The 19,257-nt window shown below is 39.0% G+C and overlaps 1 protein-coding gene across 1 annotated transcript in view; it reads left to right on the forward strand.

Annotated features, from left to right (window-relative positions):
• The first annotated feature begins 9,743 nt into the window (after positions 1 to 9,743).
• TOPBP1 (DNA topoisomerase II binding protein 1) overlaps positions 9,744 to 19,257 on the forward strand; it is a 59,499-nt gene continuing 49,985 nt past the window's right edge. The window contains exons 1-7 of the mRNA XM_080806796.1: positions 9,744 to 9,945; positions 10,561 to 10,651; positions 12,628 to 12,762; positions 14,645 to 14,788; positions 15,654 to 15,835; positions 16,889 to 17,085; positions 18,689 to 18,868. Of these exons, the coding sequence (XP_080662922.1) occupies positions 10,568 to 10,651; positions 12,628 to 12,762; positions 14,645 to 14,788; positions 15,654 to 15,835; positions 16,889 to 17,085; positions 18,689 to 18,868 (922 nt within the window). The 5' untranslated portion in view covers positions 9,744 to 9,945; positions 10,561 to 10,567. The remainder of the gene's footprint in view (positions 9,946 to 10,560; positions 10,652 to 12,627; positions 12,763 to 14,644; positions 14,789 to 15,653; positions 15,836 to 16,888; positions 17,086 to 18,688; positions 18,869 to 19,257) is intronic.

A 19,257-nucleotide genomic window follows, 5' to 3' on the forward strand; every position in this document is an offset into this window, starting at 1 on the left:
GCTCCCCACTGAGCAGAGAGCCCAATGCGGGGCTCGATCATGACCTGAGCTGAAGGCAGAGGCTTAACCCACTGAGCCACCCAGGTGCCCCAAGAATTTATGTAGTTTTAACGCAAACCTTTTATTGAACTTGAACATACACATAGTGTACAAATCATAAGTGAGCAGCCCATGTGGCCAGTATTCAGACAGAGAAAGAGAATATTACCAGTACCCTACAAGAAACCCCCCCCCACCTTATAGCCACCAATGACCAAAGGTCATTGTTATTCTGTTTGTGAACACCATCACATTTGTGCTCACATTTGTCAGCTCTGCTGTTTCATATATATCCTGAGGCAGATTTGGTTTAATACTACAGCAATAAATATCACAATGAAGAGATTCAAATGTATTTGTGGTTTCCTAGAGCATAGGAAAGTGATGTTTACAGTATTCTGTAGTCTGTTAAGCATGAAATGACATTATGTCTATCAAAATGTACATACCTACATTAAAAACACTTCATTGCTTTAAAATGCTGTCCCTCATCTATACTTTCAGTGAGTCATAATCACGGATCCCAGATGACTGTCACAAATATGATAATAAAGTTTGAAATATTGTGGGAATTACCAAAAGGAGACACAAAGACACATTGTAAGCAAATGCTGTTGGAAAAAATGGCACCCACTGCCTTGTTCTACATAGGGTTACCACAAACCTCCCATTTGTGAAATATGACACACGGTGTCTGTGAAACACAGTTTAAAGCAAAGTGCAATAAAATGAGGCATGCCTTTATTATAATTCTCATTGCTCTGTGGTATTCCAGCGGTGAACATATCATTGAGTATTGATAGAAATTTGGTTGTTGTTTTGTTTTTTTTTTTCAATTTAAGGCTATTACGAAGTAATATTGCTGTAAAAATTCTTGTATTTGTCTGTTGGTGAAGATGTGTATGCATTTTTATTGATATAGTAACAGAATGCAGTTGCTGCATTCCAGGGTACACCGATATTCTGCTTTAATAAGTGCCAGTTTTTTAATGTGGTTGTACAATTTCCACTCTTCTACATCCAACAGTGTATGAAAGTTCCAGTTGCCCCATGTTCTTGTTAATACTCAGTTTGGAATGAAATATAAATTTATAAATTTAAATCTTATTTAAATTTTAGCTATTCTGGAGTACATGATGAAGTTCATCATAATTTTAATATTAATTACCCTGATAAATAATAAAGCTGAATACATTTTCATGTTTATTGGCAAGTTAGATAACTGCTTTTGGGATGTGCCCATTTTTCTATTGGATTGTTTGCTTATTTTTTTATTGAGTTGTAGGAGTTTTTTTATATATTATAGCTATGAGAACTTTGTTAGATGTATTTCAAATATTTTCTCCCATTTTGTGGCATGCCTTTCACTCTCTTAATGGTGTCTCTTGGTAAACACAAATTTTAAATATTTCTGAGAGCAATTTCAACATATTCCTTTATGTTTAGCACTTTTTATGTACTGTTTAAAAAGTCCTTGCCTGTACCAAGTTCATGAAAATGTTCTGTTTCCTTCTGAAAGCTTCATAGATTTTACTTACCCCTTACATTTAGATCTAGAATCCACCTGGAAATGATTTTTAAAAAATACATAAACATTATTTTCCAGTCAGTTTAAAGAGAAGTTAGGTTAAAAGAAGCAGGTGACTTCTCTTATTGACCTTTTTTTTTTTTCCCTTAATATTCACTCATTAGGTCTCCTTGAATTTTATTTTTTGTCTTTTTAAAGATTTTATTTATTTATTTGTCAGAGAGAGCACAAGCAGGGGGAGCTGCAGGCAGAGGGAAGATTAGGCTCCCCACTGAGGAAGGAGCTGGATACTGGACTTGATGCCAGGACCCTGGGATCATGACCTCAGCTGACGGCAGATGCTTAACCAACTGAGCCACCCAGGCACCCATGTCTCCTTGAATTTAACAAATGATTTATAAGCCCTTTAATTTGTGCTATATACCTATAGTTATAAACTAAATAACTTGGTGAGCTAGCATAATGTCATAGAAGACAAAGCTCAGCCACATGGCCTAGAATTTTTTAGAATTGATGTTTGTGAATGGTGTGAGATAGGAACCTATATTCATTTTTCTCCCATGTATATGCCCAATGGACCCAGAACCATAACTGGAAAGATGATTCTTTCCTCACTGTACTTTAATACAAACTTTGTTAAAAATCAGACAATTGTACATATGTTTCAGGACTCTCCATTCTGTTCTACTGATCAGGATATCAAGCCTTCCATTTATATCTCACTGTCTCAATTTCTATAGCTTTGTTTTAACTCTTGCTATCTCATGACATAAGTCCTTGGTTTTTTTCATCTTCAAGATAGACTTGGGTTTGTTTGTTGTTACTATTTTGGATTTTGCCGTACCATGTAAATTTTAGAACTGACATGTCAATTTCCAGGAAAAAAAAAATACCTGCAGATACTTGATTGGAACGATACAAAAATACAGAGCAGTTTGAAGGGATTTGATATCACCACAATATTGACCCTTGCAATTCATGAACATGGTATATCGCTGCAATTATTTAGGTCTTCTTTACTAGTTCTTCTCTTGATAATATTTTGTAGTGTTCAGTTTAGGGGTCTTGAACATCCTTACTAGATTTGTTCCTAGATAGCAACTGGTTTTTGGTACAATTATAAATGGGGTCATGATTTTAGTTTATTTCCCACTTGCTTGTTGCTGGTATATGAAAAGAACAATTGGTTTTTGTATATCAACCTTGAATTTAATGATCTTAGTAAATTACATTATTAGTTATAATAAGTTCTTTTGGATTTTCTGTGTACATCCTTATTCCTTTATGAATCACGTTTATGTTTCTTCTTTTTCAATTCTTATAATTTTATTTCTTTTTCTTGATTTACTGCACTGACTGGGACTTCCAGTACATCACTACATAGAAGTAGTGGTAGAGGAGGAAAGTTTTCAATAATTCACCATTGGGTAAAATGTTTGCTAGAGTTTTGTTTCATTTTAGATATTATTTATCAGATTAAAGAAGCTCCCTTCCTTCCTGGTTTGCCTATTTTTTTTCTTTAAATCATGAATGAAAGCTGAATTTTTATCAAGTTTTTTTCTGTACCTATGGAGATAATCATATGATTTCTCCTCCTTTTTCTGTCAACATGGTGAACTGCTCTGACTTTTAAATGTTAATCCACTATTACATTCCAGGAATAATCCCCACTTGGTTGTTACATATAATGCTTTTAATATATAGCTGAACTTGAATTTTAAACGTTTTGCTTAGGATATTAGTTTAGGATATTTTGTTAGGATATTTTGCATCTATCTCATCTTTTTTGTCATGAGAGAAATTATTCTTCAATTTTACCCTCATTTTAATATCCCTATATGTTTGGTTTTAAGGTTATGTCTCTTATCCCCTCCCTTTTCTAGTAACTTGGCACCTCTAAGTCTCTAATGCCCTTAAATACATGTTTTATGATGCTTTATTCACATCTTCTAGATGTACTCCACAAGAGCACAATTCCTACATAAGTTAATTCTTCATGAAAGAGGCACAAGTGAGGGCTACGTTAGCTACTAGTTTTTAACACTTATTTTTTAAGATTCTAGTATATTACTACTGGATTAATGAGTTTCATGGGTTATGGTGCTCATTTATAACTGTTTCAGCTCTTCCTTCATTCATTCATAACTTTGAAAGGAAGTAGGGTCTATAAAAGAAGACATCGCATTTTTGTTGTTCAACATACTAATCCTATCGTTGGAAAATAGTGTCTGGTAGGGCATCCAGATGCTGACTGATCCATCAGTCAGTAAAGCGTCTGACTTCATTTCAGTTCATTATCTCAGGGTCCTGGGATCAAGCCCTGTTTCAGGCTCTTCATTCAGTGGGGAGTCTGCTTGTCCCTCTGCCCCTCCTCCACTCACACACACTCTCAAATAAGTAAAATCCTTTTAAAAAGAAAGAAAATAATGCCTGGTGTTATGTAGGGCCCACAAAAAGTATCAAATATATGAATAAATGCACATAAATGATTGTCTCAAAAATGGGTTAAGCAATCTTGTCTGTAGGCCTTTGGACAAAAACCAAGTAGGGTCAAGAGATGAACATTTCTCCTAAGGTTAATGATCTACCTAAAGCTAACACAGCCTGAATCCAATAGGGCAGAGGTGCCATCTGACCTCTGAGTGGAGCAAACTCTGAAAATGTCCTATGTACAGGAACAAAGTCATATTGCAAAGGAAGAACTTCCAAAGTGCTAAAGCCATCTCTGTTGCTTTGGCACAACCTCTCACAATAGCAGAGCAGAGGTAGGAAATTACATCGTGGGAAACAATTTAAAGACTTCATGATGGCCTTTGGAAAATTAGGAATTTGTAAATTTTTTAAAAGATCTTACTTATTTGACACACAGAGAGAGAAATCACAAGTAGGCAGAGAGGCAAGCGGCGGGAGTGGGGGGAAGCAGGCTCCCCACTGAGCAGAGAGCCCAATGCGGGGCTCGATGCCAAGACCCTGAGATCATGACCTGAGCTGAAGGCAGAGGCTTAACCCACTGAGCCACCCAGGCACCGAGGAATTTGTAAATTTATCATTAACTGTGTACCAGGCACTGAAATAAGTGCTCTTCAAACATTAATTTATAGTAACCCTATGAGTAGATGCTATTATTATCCCTATTTCATAGAGGAAGAAAGTGAAGCACAGAAAGATTAAATAACTTGCCCAAGGTCAGGCAATAGTACCTGTCAGAGCCAGGATTCAAACCAGGCAGCCCACTTCAATAGTCCATGGTCTTCCCCATGTGGCCCCTAGCGTTTGTCTCTGGAGCAATTTTACTCTCTCTTCTTTCCAAGGGCCTTTGAGTAATAAAGACAATTTTTGAAGTGACCACACATTTGTGAAAACCTTGCCAAGTTTAGATTGATTAGGTTGGTACCAGTTGCCATAAAAGTTGAAGCTCCAAATCTCAGTGACTTAACATAATAGAAGAAAGCCCAACTGGCAGCAGTGGTGGTGATTTGTTAGAGAGGCAGGGGTGAAGAGTTCACCTGCCCAGCTCTGGTCAGTCATTCAGAGATCCAGACTGAGAGAGTCTCTGCCATTTGCAACATGTGGCTTCCAAGCTTGCCCTGTGTGTTGACATCCAGAGTAAGGAAGCGTGGGAGATAGTACAAGAGGTTTTCATGGACCACTTCTACCTATATTCTTTTGGCTATAACTCAGTCACATGACTTCACCTAGAGTGGATGAGAACTGCAATCCCTCGCTGGACAGCATCCCAACAATGACACACACCATGAAAGGAAAACACACATCTTGAGTCTTTTATCTCAGTTTGAGTTCCCACAGAAAATAGGCTCTTAAATAAGACTTTTCAAGTGTTTTATTTGGTAAGTAAAGAAACACAGGTAAGAGAATGAGAAAGGGAAAAGAAAGCATCCAAAGCTAGATTTGGTTTACCTCTGGGAACCAGAGTAGATTATCCCAATCGAGAAGTTTGCAAACAAGAGTCTGTGTACACCTGTCAGTCATGGGTCATAATCTCACCCTCTAGCCTACTGCATAAGTGGTAAAGCAGACTCCTGGCATCAGAGAATGCCTTTATGCAAAAAACCACAGATGCTGGCAGCTGGAAGTTTGCCAACGTACTTACACATTGAAGGGGTATGTCTGAATCACTAAAGGTCTGCTACAGTCTCTCCCAGAATCGACTTTATGGCCCAGTGACATATGGACTAAAAAGACTAGTTGCTTCCCCTTCCTTAGCCCTGCCCAATCACATACCTAATACACAATGGTGTATTAGGAACAGAATAACTAAAATAAAACTCCTTTCAGAAAGAGGAGGAGTAGAGACCCATAGCTGTTGCTAGTCAGTATCAACTTTGAAGTTGATACTAGGCAGTATTAGGTGGTTCCTCTGCCTGATTAGATTCAGATTCTGATCTCTGAAAGTAGATTTTTTATTCATTACCCTCTCTGGCATCTCCCTCTGGGAGGGTCTTCCTTCTCCATTATCTTCTCTAGGTACATCTGGATTGGATATTGAGGAGTTTGTACTCCTCGGGGGCTGTGTGAGTTTTCACCCATTTTCTACTGTGCAAGCTTGAAGACTGTCAACGTTTGATTGCTCCAGGTTTCTGGCTGCCTTCACAAAGCAACTATCTGAAAACCTTAGTATCCTTTGTATCTATTTGCTTCTAGTCAGTCCCATGTATTAGTCATCAACCTTGAACACAGGGCAAGGGGAAGGCCTGACTGATTAGCCTGGTGAAAATACACGAGACACTTTTAGAGCATTTTTTACTTTCACAGATAGTAAAAGAGAATAAGCCAAAGGCACCAGCTCCCCAGCTCCTTGTCCCACACACCAAAAGGGATGACACTGAAAGAAAACAGCTGAGGACCACAACCTGAGTTGTGCGGAAACCCATCACCACGGAGCCAAACCTAGACAGCAGTCAAGTGGTTCTGTTCTGAGAGGATGGCGCAGAAAGCCCCATTCATCATCAGAATCTGGGAGGCTATGAGAAACTATCTATCACAGCTTGCTAAGGGAAACAGGAGGACAAGTGGGAGGTGCCTCTGAGCTAGCAGCTCCACAGAGGCTTCCTATTCTCTCATGTTCCAGCAGGATCACAAGGTGTTTGGATGTGGCACCACCAAATATGCCGCAATTCCAAACCCTTTCCTATATGCATACATGCAAAATTGCCAGGAAGTCATGGCAGAGCTCTCCCCCTACAGTAGTAGCTACACACACAGTTCTCCCCTAGACCAACTTTCAAGCCTGACTGCTATCTTGGTCATGCATCTCTCTCTCTCGGTTGATGGTGCCTATCCAGCTTGGGTGGGACAACCATACTCTCAACTAGATCCTTCCCACATGGATAGGTTGACATTTGTTTGACATATGTTGTGCAAAACCTCTCAGGTTTATCTCTTGTTTTTATGGCCCGGATGTAGGCAGCCTTTCCAACCTTGCAAAACCCTACATTTTTTGATTTTCTTAATTCCCTTTTATTTTTCACATACAAACAAACAATTCTTCCTTGAGTTTGTCTCTTTGTTATAGTACCTAATTAAATGCAGCCAGTAGCAACATGTGTCACTAACATTCCATTTTATTTTCTTCCCCATGCACCTCAGTAGACTCAATATGCTAATGCTTTACTTTCTAAGTTACCGAATACAAAAATTTATTTTTTTAAAGATTTTATTTATTTATTTGACAGAGAAAGACACATTGAGAGAGGGGAAAAAGCAGGGGGAGTGGGAGAGGGAGAAGTGGGCTTTCTGCAATGCAAGGAACCCGATGTGGGACTCGATCCCAGGAATCTGGGATCATGACTCTAGCTGAAGGCAGGCACTTAACGACATCCAGGTGCCCTCGAATACAACAATTTAAACAAATGTTTTGCCACTACAAAGATGGTTTCTGCAGCAATCAAGATAATTTACTAATCTCATTTTTTAAGATATAATCCCTATCTTTATCCATTTACTGTACTAGAAGCTTAAATATAAAACCCTATCCCTCAAAACAATACATACTTTTAGTTATTTATTAATTTTCAGAAATCTTATTTATGTAGCAAAATATAACAAGAAATACTCATATTCCCTCCGTTCATATTTTAAAAGTAACTTTTGTCATATTGGTTTCTTGTGTTTTTTCATTTTACAGACAATTAAATATCAAGTTCCCCTTAATCCTACACCAAGTAGGGTTTGGAATGTCTGACTGTAGATGACAGAAGTGCCCAAGAAGCAAGAAGATGACCCTGAATGCCAGAGAAGTGATGGGAAAGTTAATTCTGAACCTCATCTTCTGAGGCAGCTGCCTGTGGAAAAATCATAGCTATTCCCCATTTTCACCAAAACTTTCATGGACCACAACCCATATCACCACTTTCATTCTTTCCTCAGAGATGCTTTTCAGGCAAACTTTTATGGGCATCAAAATCAGCTGGCAGTTTTATTAAAATAGAATGCCTGGACCCACATGCAGAGTTCCTGACTCAGCAGGTCTGAGATTAGGCCCAAGAATTTGCATTTCTCACAAGTTCTCAGGTGATGCTGATGCAGCCAGTCCAGGCACTACACTGGATTGAGAAATACTGCTCTGTTTTTCCAAGATTACGTACTTCAGGGACAGATCCAGACCCTCCCTGCCTATGTAGAGACACAGACGGGAGAACCTGTCACCTCGTCTATTCTAAAGACAAGATGTATGCCTCCGCTATGACAGTCAGCTGGCTGAAAGCTAAAAGGTCGAGCTCAATTTCCCCTTCTTCTTCATTAGAGCAGCGGGGACTCTCCTCCTATCCTGAAGCCTCCACTTGGCCCAGAAGTGCCAGGAATGGGCTCCTGCCTCCTGGGGCAGAGAAGGGCAAGCAGCACGTGGCAAGGAGTAGGGTGGTGTGTCAGGAAGGGCAAGGGGCTCCCAGTCACACCACCTCTTCTCAAGCCCAGGGGCAGCCACTCCCTGGCTGATGCCCCTGGGCCTCACTTTCCCCATCTACAACAGGATAATGATGCCCACAACCTGGAGGACTGCTCAGGAGAGTAAATGGGAATAGTGCAAGCAGGAGTCCTTTGTTGTCTGTGCAGAACCCCACAGACAGTCTTTATCACCACAGCTTTGTGATACATCTGCTCCTTAACAATAAGCCGTAGTGATGGTAGCTCATCCTCCTTGTTTTTATTTTATTTTTTTACAACTCTAGTCACTTTGCTTCATTTTTAAGATTTTTCTCACCCTCTCCCCAACGATGGCCTTTACTTTTGAGCCCCAGTGTCGCTGATGCTGACTCACCTGCCACGGGTGTATTTACACACGTAGACCCATCTGTAGGCACTGAAAAGAAAAGCAACCGGGATACATGCTGTTAAGCTCTCATATTACTCAACCCAAAGTCATGAGCTTCTCAGTCTCGAGAGTGAGGAATGAAATAAGAAACACCAGCTAAGCAGTTTGTCACTGGTTCTCAACAAGCCAAGATTCTGCAGGCCCATGTAACCCCTCTCCCTGGCCTTTGCCTTTAGACATTAGGTTCTGCCCCAGAATCTCCCCAACACTCAGGGAGTTACAGAGAAAGAAAAGGAGAGGCCCTTTGAAGAGAGGCAGAGACTACTAAAGATCTTGACAAAGATCCTTTGCATTAGCTTGTGATTCAAGCCATCCTGACATCTTCCTTCCCTTCAGAGCTCTGGTTTGTGGTAGGTGGTGCTCACATTCCGGTTATATTAGAGGTAAAATGCCCCTGTCTGTGGAGTCAAAGACTTGAATGCAGTTCTAATTCTACCCCTTGAAGCGTGACCTCACATCATTTAACTTATTGAAGCCTCCGTTTTCACATCTGTAAAACGGAGATACCACGATTCGCCTCATAGAGGGGTGATAATACATGGTTTCTCACGTACTGCCTGGCGAATGGCAGGTGTAAAGTACTGATTGAGGAAACCTAATTTTCCCTGGGGCTTCATTTTTCGATGTGTTAGGACCGCGTCTAAGGTACTCCTAGCCTGCTGCCCCATCGCCTGAGCCGTGAGCATTTGGCCTACTCCCAGCGGGTCCCAAGCAGCCCCTTCAAAGCCCTAAACCTGGGCAACCCCTAAACCTCTTGGCAACAGTGCCACTCCCACCGCCCCACCCCAACCTTTGACAGCTCGGCCCTCCTCCCTCAGCCGCGCATCGCGTCACTTCCGCAGGAAGAGGCGGGCGCGTCCGCGAGCTTGGCGCGAAAGTCGGTTCACCCCCTCGGCAATTTCCGGGTTCGGCGTTTGCTTCGGGTCGGGGGCGCCGCCGGCTGCGGCGGGTGTGCGCCGGGCTGGCGCCCGACCCCAGCCACCGCCCAGCAGGCCGCGTGCCCCTCCACTCGCCTCCCGAAGACCACCCCCCCCCAGGCTCCACCGAGGTGAGTGAGGCACGGAGAGAGGACCCAGCTCCTTCCCCACCCCAACTGAGGGGTCACGACACCTTCCCTGGCCTTCGGGGCCCTTGTTTTCCGCCCGTGTAACCGGCCCTCGGACCGGCGGGTGGGACCTTGACGCCGGACAGGACGTGGCTGCGGTTGGACCGAGAGCCGGGCCTCTCTCTGGCAGCTGGCAAGCAAGAGCATTCGGCCTTCTGGGGGCATGGCCTTGCTAACCGGCTTCCACTTTTCCATTAAAGTCCGTTTACTGAGGGGTGAACAAACGTCAGGGGCTGTGGACAGTTTCGTTCGTGGATCCTTGAGCTAAGTGCAGTTGAATGCCTATTGGCTTAGGGGTCTTAGAGCCCCATAACAAAGGGCCCGAATGTATTCAATTTAGGGACATTAATGTTGTTCTCTGATTTGCCAGGATTGGTGTTGTCATCTTTTTCCCTGACTTTGCCCGCATTCCAGCGTTTCTTAGAAACTAATGAATGAATCCATGGACAAGGCCTTGTCCTTGGTCATTGTTGTCTGCACAGAAAAGTAGACGCTTTTAACTTTTAACTTTATACATGATGTGTTTTGTCCTTGTTAATGGTTCTTTTATTTTGACAGTTCAAAAATGTCCGGAAATGACAAAGAACCGTTTCTTGTGAAGTTTTTAAAGTCTTCAGACAATTCCGAATGTTTTTTTAAAGCACTTGAGGTAAGAATAGTTGAAAATGCCTTGTTTGATGCTGTGAATTCATTTTTTTCGTTTTTAGTGTTTTTGATTTGTTGGACTCTTTATGTCTTAGTAATTTATTTTATTACTAGTTTTATTGTAATGTACATTAATATAAATGTGTCATTACATATTTTTGGATTGATATAAATATATCATTATAATATCATTATAATCATCAGTATTTTGGGGAGCATGAAGTCTATTACTTTTTTTTAGGATTTTAGGGTAGAGAGAGAGGTGAGGGATCACAAGCAGGGGGAGAGGCAGGCAGAGGGAGAAGCAGGCTCCCCGCTGAGCAGAGAGCCTGATGTGGGTCTTGATCCCAGGACCCTGAGATCATGACCGAAGGCAGACACCTAACTGACTGAGCCAGCCAGGCACCCCATTATGACATTTATATTGAAGTTCACAAATTTGCTATTCTTGGAAATTACATTGCTTTCTATGTCTACTAACTAGGGTAGACCTTTGTATGCTGAAGAAATTTGAATCTGTTACATACTGGTTACACTTCATTTTTTTGTAGTTAAAAGTATGTTTCACAGTGTACAGTGTAATATGGAAAGATGTGGGGGGTGTTGTAGAGCCTTGCTACTTACAGACCCCAGCAGCATCAGTAGAGTTGGAAGTGTAGAACCTTGGGCCCAACCCAGACTGACCAATTAGATTCTGCACTTTAACAAGATCCTCGGTGTAATTCCTATATATATTAGAGTTTAAGAAGCACTGTTGTAGCAGGTTTTTCTTTAAAGTTCATTCAGCAAATAGTTAGAGTGTCATGACCTGTTAAGCACTGTTTTAGTACTTGGGATACGTTGGTGAGCACAGCAGGAAAAGACCCATACTTTCTCAGAACTTACATTCTGTTTTAGCAGGAGGACCTAGACATTAATCAGGATAAATGAGTAAACTGTATAATATGTTACATGGGGCTCTGTGCTATGTGAAGAGAAAAGAGCAAAACAGTTGAAGGAGTTCTAAAGGATGTTTGTTGCGGGAGAAGGGAAGGTTACAATCTTTTTTTTAAATTTATTTATTTGTTAGAGAGAGAGAGCGAGCACAGGCAGACAGAGTGGCAGGCAGAGGCAGAGACAGAGTAGCAGGCTCCCCGCCGAGCAAGGAGCCCGATGCGGAACTCGATCCCAGGACTCAGGGATCATGACCTGAGCTGAAGGCAGCCGCTCAACCAACTGAGGCACCCAGGCGTCCCGGAAGGTTACAATCTTAAGTAGAGTGTGATTGGTGAAGGCTTTATGGAGAAGATAAGTACACTTGAAGAAGGTGGGATGGTTAGACATGTGAATGTCTGGGGAAGAAGCTTTCAGGCAGAGAGAACAGCCATACACAGGTCCCTGAGAAAGTACTTGGAGTGCCTATCCAACATACAGTGTGGCTGTAGCGTAGTGGACAAGGGTTGGGGGAAGAACATTACTGGGTTTTTAGAGTGTAAGAGTAAAGAGGTCATGTAAAGAACCTTAAGGGTCATGGTAAGGACCTTGACTTTTTCATTTGAGCAAATCTGATTGAAGTGAGGGATCAAGTCAGGTGAAGACTGGGAAAATATTTCATGGAGTGAGAACAAGAGCAGAACCTCTAACGAGTTTATGCGTGGCTTGTTCCAGATCTAGCAAGAAACAAGGAGTGACTAGAGAATGGTAAGCAGGGGAGAAAAGAGGTAGAAGGTTAGAGTGGGGAGATAGGCAGGGGCCAGACTCGTGACCTGATTTGTATCATTAAAGAGATTACTAGTTACTGTATGGAGAATAGATTTAGGGCAAGGAAAGGAAAAGGAACCACTTTGTAGACTTTTGCAGAGGTCTAGGTGAGAGATGATGGTAGCTTTCAATGGGGGAAAATATTGGATTAGAGATGGATTTTTGAAGATAGAGTTCATAGGACTTAAATACACGTGAAAAATTTCAGGTGCACTCTTTCATTTTTTTTCTTTCTTTCAGTCAATAAAAGAGTTCCAATCAGAAGAATATCTTCAGATTATTACAGAAGAAGAGGCTTTGAAGATAAAGGAAAATGACAGGTCGCTTTATATCTGTGACCCTTTTAGTGGCGTTGTCTTTGATCACCTCAAAAAGGTTTGCTAACTTTTCGTGTGTTCCTTCTGTAGTCTGATTTTTGTTGTTTTTGTGTCAGTGGTCATAAGTTCTTTACTGACCATGAGGTATTATACAGATTATGAATATAGAGGAATCTTTTGGTTTGGGAGACCAGAATTATATTTTTAAAGACTAATCATGTTATGATAGGCTTTTGTTATATGTAATTTTTATATTTCAGGATATTTAACTTCACTTAGCTTAAGTCAATGATATAGTAATAAAACACTTTAGTGACGGAGTTCTGCCATACTTAAATTCAGTTTGATTGCAAGATTTTCCATAAAAATTTGGAAAAGATCTCAACATAATGCTTGGTTATTTACTGTCTTTCCCATGTGCTCTTTCACACAGTTTTCATACCTATATCTTGTAGAGAGGGTCTGAAACATTATATGCCTAAAGGAAGAATTTTGGGGATGAATATTGCTAATATACCAATGAGCCATCTTATTTCTTTTTGTTGATTCCAGAGTCTACTGACTCATTACTTTTTTGGTGTCTGGACAAGAGAGAAGCATTGAAATAAAAGTAAACTGGCTGTAATTCCCATCCAGATTACAAAGAAGTGATTCTTGTTTGAAGGAGAAGAAAACATAGAAGAGTAGGTAGATGCAGTATCTGCACAATTTATGGAAGGTCTGTGCCCACCTTTGCCAAAAGCATTGTTGGTCTACCCTCCTTTTGGAAATAACACACCTTGTCAGATAGAATCAATAGCATTAAAAACAAATTTTTCTATGACTCAACAAAAAGGTAACAATAATTGTTTACCGTGTGCATCTTTAAATCAGTCATGCCCTGGTGACTTTGGCAACCATATGCTTTTTAGATCTGGCTTGAATGTGCTGATGTTGAGCAAGACTGTCAACTTTTCTTAACTCAGTTATCAGTGAAAATAAAAGGCCATTTTTAATAGCCTTGTAATATCTTTGAGAAATACTTACTTGGAAAGACATTGAGTTAAAGACAAAGTATTTAAAACACAAATGTAGAAACTGCCTAGGATTTTTGTATGTTTGTGTGACAGAATAGGTATTTTAGAAGGGGTTAATTAGGCTCTTAAACTTTTGAACTGCTTGGTTGGCTGGATACTTCATTTAAAAACTATATGGATTTTCCCAATTATTATAGCATAAGTCTGTTGGTCCTATAACCTATCATTAAGACTGTTTGTTTCTAATATTAAAATTTGGTGGCAGTTATGACTGAATGTGGCTCTTGAAGCTTGTTTCTTTCGATAGCCTGCATTAATTGCCTGTGTGTTTAATGTGTAGTGTCTCTGAGAAATTATATAATGGTCCTTATTTTGTCTTATAACAATTTAGCAGTGGTCATCAACTTCTGTAAAGAATTGCTAAATATTGAGGCACCTGGCTGGCTTGGTCAGTTAAGCGTCTACCTTTGGCTCAGATCATGATTCCAGGGTCCTGAGATTGAGCCCCATGTTGGGCTCTCTGCTCAGCAGGGAGCCTGCTTCTCCCTCCCCCTCTGCCTGCCCCTCCCACGCTTTTGTTCTCTCTTTCTCCCTTTCTTTCTCTGTCAAATAAATAAATAAAATCTTTAAAAGAAAAAAAGGGGGGGCGGGGTGGCTCAGTGGGTTAAGCCTCTGTCTTCAGCTCAGGTCATGATCCCAGGGTCCTGGGATTGAGCCCCCCATCAGGCTCTCTGCTCAGCAAGGGGCCTACGTTCCCCCACCCCCACCCTGCCTGCCTCTCTGCCTACTTGTGATCTCTCTGTCAAATAAATAAATAAAATCTTAAAAAAAAAAAAGAAGAAGAAATTACTATGTGTTACAAAATGTAATTTTATAAGCGAGAAGTCTTTTCCTACATACTAAACTTTCTCCCTTTTTTTGTAGCTTGGCTGCAGAATTGTTGGCCCTCAAGTAGTCATATTTTGTATGCACCACCAGCGATGTGTCCCAAGAGCTGAACATCCAGTTTATAATATGGTTATGTCTGATGTAACTGTATCTTGTACAAGCCTGGAAAAAGATAAAAGGGTAGGTACTGAGAGGAATATCATGATCAATATATTTATCTCCACACTTAATCTTTCACTGCATAGGAGACACTTTGAAAGACCTTGTACTCGGTGTTCATGACTTAAGGACTGTATACACCAATGTATATCTTTTCTATTTTAATGAAATAGAAATAGTGGAATCTGTTTTATTGAGAAGTACTTGAAAGAAAACTCTCTTTTTCCCCTGTGCAGTTGAGTTAGAGTTTGAGTCACATTTTTCCATAATAGATGGTTAATCTTGTTTAAAAAAATGTTGATGGAGTGCCTGGGTGGCTCAGTTGGTTAAGCTTCTCACTTTGGCTCAGGTCATAATCTCAGCGTCTTGGGGTCGTTGAGCCCTGAGCTCAGTAAGGAGTTTTCTTCTCCCTTTCCCCCAGCTTGTGCTCATACTCCCTCTCTTGCTCACTCGCTCTCTAATAGATAAAGTCTTTAAAAAAATTATTTTAAAAAACGTTGAGAGGTAGAATGGGCTGTGGGTTTAACATTTGCTACGAGGAAAGAAGTGCTTTGATAATGCTAAAAGAGAAAATACGTATTTTTATATATAATGTGTACAATTAATACTTTTAAATATATATATGCACAGTATATTATAGAAGCAACATAGGTTAATAAACTCATGGAGCTGAAAGAAACAACTATATGAAAGTAATTATTTTTAAATTTATGTATAATTCATATTTATCTTTATCCAAAAAGTAATTTGATTATTTAACTTTATAGTGGTGAGAAACATTTGTGCCTTCAAGCTAACAACAACAAAAGATATTTGAGTTTTTGTATAAAAAATGGAAGAGTTATTGTTTGCTTTGGTATTAATGTATTTTCTTTTGGGCTTACAGGAAGAAGTTCATAAATATGTACAAATGATGGGTGGACGTGTATATAGAGACCTTAATATATCAGTAACTCACCTTATTGCAGGAGAAGTTGGCAGCAAAAAATATTTAGTTGCTGCAAACCTGCAGAAACCTATTTTGCTTCCTTCTTGGATTAAAACACTTTGGGAAAAGTCACAAGAGAAGTAAGAAAGACATTTATGTGTTTTCTAGATTTGAAAAAATGATCCATTCAATCATTTTGGCATATTGTGGGTTATTAACGGGGGAGGTTTTATGTTGTCCTCTTGGGATTTGTTATTTAGGGGCAAAAAAATGGGGTTATTACTCTTCACTGAAAATAAGCATAATCTGCAAGGTCTCAACAAGTTATAAGTTGGTAGGTAGAATAGGCTTTTGATTTAATACTAGTTACAAGGTAAGAAATTGCTTTCAGCAGTAAATGCCTGTAAAATAGTTGAGAAGATCACTGTGGCAACTGTAGTTCTTAAGTTGCATTATCCTTCTACTACTGTACTAAGATGGAGAGTAAATTAGCCATTTTGACAGTTGTATTCTCTCACAAAGGTGTCTATGTAAAGTTGAATATAAACATATGTTAGCCATTAGGATGTGGTCATTCAGTAAATGTTTATCAAGTTCATTTTATGTACCTGGCCTGAGCTAGGCTTTAGACATACATACTAAGCAAAGCAGGATAGCATCCCTGCCTGCCCCTGTGGACCTTAGAAATGGGTGTTTTTTCCAGTCTTTTTTCAACACCATCCAGCACATTCTAAACCTGTCTCCATACTGGTACCTTTATTCTTAACACATCTGTCTTAAATGGAAAAAGAATGACATTTTTGTTAGTATTCTGCCAAAAATTATTGCTTATTATTTATATCGTATGATGGAAGGATAAAAAAGTCCATCTTTCTAGTAGGCAACCAAGGTCCTTTGAGTTTTTAAGTAAATTCACATGTAAAATTTTGGAAAATACACCACTTTGACCAGCATGAACTCAGAAGAGTTAGTGAAATAACATTTTCCCTTAAAACAGTTTTATTTAAGAAGCTCTATCTGAAATACTACTTTTTAGATGAGCAGATAGTGTAATTTTGAGTTTCAGTACCCCTTTTCTAAAAAATGAGGAAAGCATTAGTGATTTCTGTTGTTTGTCATTATTCTTCTGATAAATTTTAAACCATTTGGTATATTAATATGTTAATTTTTTCCTTGTTACTTATTTTTTCCAGAAAAATAGCTAGGTATACTGATGTAAACATGGAAGACTTCAAGTGTCCCATTTTTCTTGGTTGCATTATCTGTGTGACTGGCTTGTGTAGCTTAGACAGAAAGGCAGTTCAGCAACTCACAATTAAGCATGGAGGTCAATACATGGGACAACTGAAAATGAATGAATGCACACACCTCATTGTGCAAGAACCAAAAGGTAAAATTATGTTTCCCAAATGGAAAAAATGCAAAATTTTCTCTAGTATTTAACATTTTAAAATCTTTACAGAATAGCTTTTGCTTCTGATGTGTTAAAAATCTCATATTTTTTCCCCCTAAGATCTTAGAAAAATAGTTTGGTTCACAAATCTGTAGAAAAGTTACATGACTATCAGGTTTATCCAGGTCATTGAAAAAATATTTTTTTCAATTTCCAGTGGTTTTTATTGTTTGATTTTTTTTTCAAAGTTTGCTACATAGTTACCAAATAATTACAAAACAAGAAATTTGAATGAACAACAAAAAGGCTAATAGATGTAGCTAAATTACATTTCTTTCTAATGATAAATTTTATTTTATTTTATTTATTTATTTTTAACATTTTATTTATTTATTTGACAGAGAGAGAGATCACAAGTAGGCAGAGAGGCAGGCAGAGAGAGGGGGAAGCAGGTTCCCCGCCGAGCAGAGCGCCCGATGTGGGGCTCGATCCCAGGACCCTGAGACCATGACCCTAGCCGAAGGCAGAAGCCTAACCCTCTGAGCCACCCATTTAAATTAAAATGATAAATTTTAAAGGCTTGGCTTAGTTTTTAATTGAATGAATCTGATTTATTGGATGAACTAGAAGTTGTAACTTGAAGATATACCTTGCAGAACACGAGGCTGTTAAAAGAAGAAAAATATACTACCGATAAGAAGAATTCCTTAAAATTGTGTTTAATTTTGGTGTCCTGTAATGTTTATATCTGTTTTGGAAGATTTTTTTTTTTCTCTACAAATACCCTTAAAATATATACAAATTGATGAGAGAAGAATTTTGTTAATGTTTTTGTTATTTATTTATGTCTGTGTTTTATTAAGCTACTTAGATAGCAAAATAGAAAAAAAAAGTCTGCGAAAATTAATTGGTAATTGTCCTTAAATCAGAACTTTGTGTATGGCCAACTATGATATTATAATTGTGAGTAGAGTTGGTAACTGCTATTGAATTTCTGAACCTGAGGGCAGTTCATCTCTTTGCTCTCAAGAATGTCCAAAAAAATCCTTTTTGTGTTACTGTTTAGTACATATTGACCTCAGTTTCTCTATGGCACTGTTTCAAAATACATTGTGTTAAAAGTTGTTTTAAGGCAATAAAAAGATATATTTCTTACAATATGCCTGTCTGTTTGGACTTCAAGTCAAATCCTATTGACATTAGAGTAGACTATTCAAAGCTGGTATTTTTATATTGCGGACATTTACAATCTTCACAGTTGTTTTATTCAGTCTTACTGAAGCCACATAATTCTGTGAAGCCACAATAATTCTAATTATTCCCATGTTACAGATTAAGAAACTGGTTTAAAGAAATTAAGCAGTGGAGACTATACTCAAACCAAGTCTAGTATTTCAGTCACCCTATGTAAATTATGCAATTTTAAGAGACAAACCCCCTTGCATACAGTATATAGCATACTGTTTATATAAGAATAATTACTGGTAACTTTAATTTTGTTTTGGTGAGTTTTTTCCCATAACCTATTATACTTTAATATTTCTACAAAGATAGATTTTAATGGTTTACATTTCTCACTATTTCTTAATGAACGTGATAGGTCAAAAGTACGAATGTGCCAAGAGATGGAATGTACACTGTGTGACCACGCAGTGGTTTTTTGACAGTGTTGACAAAGGTTTTTGTCAGGATGAATCCATATACAAGACAGAGCCAAGACCAGAAACAAAGACTGTGCCTGGTACTTCAACTCCTACTGGCCAGATCAACACAGTTGATAGTAAGTTTCAGTGGGATTAAATTTAAGTTACTAGTTCGCTACTATTATAGACCATCCGTATCCATATAAAATTGAAAACCATTTCTATTTTGTACATGCCATGTTAGAATTTAGCATATGTTATACTTTTTCCTTTCCTGGACCCTACAGCGAACAACTTCAGATTGTATATGGAAGCAAGCCACTATTAAATGTATTAAGTATGTTTTTATTTGAAATAAGATATGAGCCTTAGTTTCATTTTCCCTTATGCTTGGCCACCAAGGTTTCACTAAAAACATTTGATGCTTACTTTGGAAATTATCCACAGTCCTTTGTGTATAAGAAAAATTAACCTATAGGAAAATAGGTAATCACTATTTTATCTCCATAAATTTCTACATCTTTGT

Source organism: Martes martes (genome assembly GCF_963455335.1).
Source record: "Martes martes genome assembly, chromosome: 1".
NCBI classification, from domain to species: Eukaryota; Metazoa; Chordata; class Mammalia; order Carnivora; family Mustelidae; genus Martes; species Martes martes.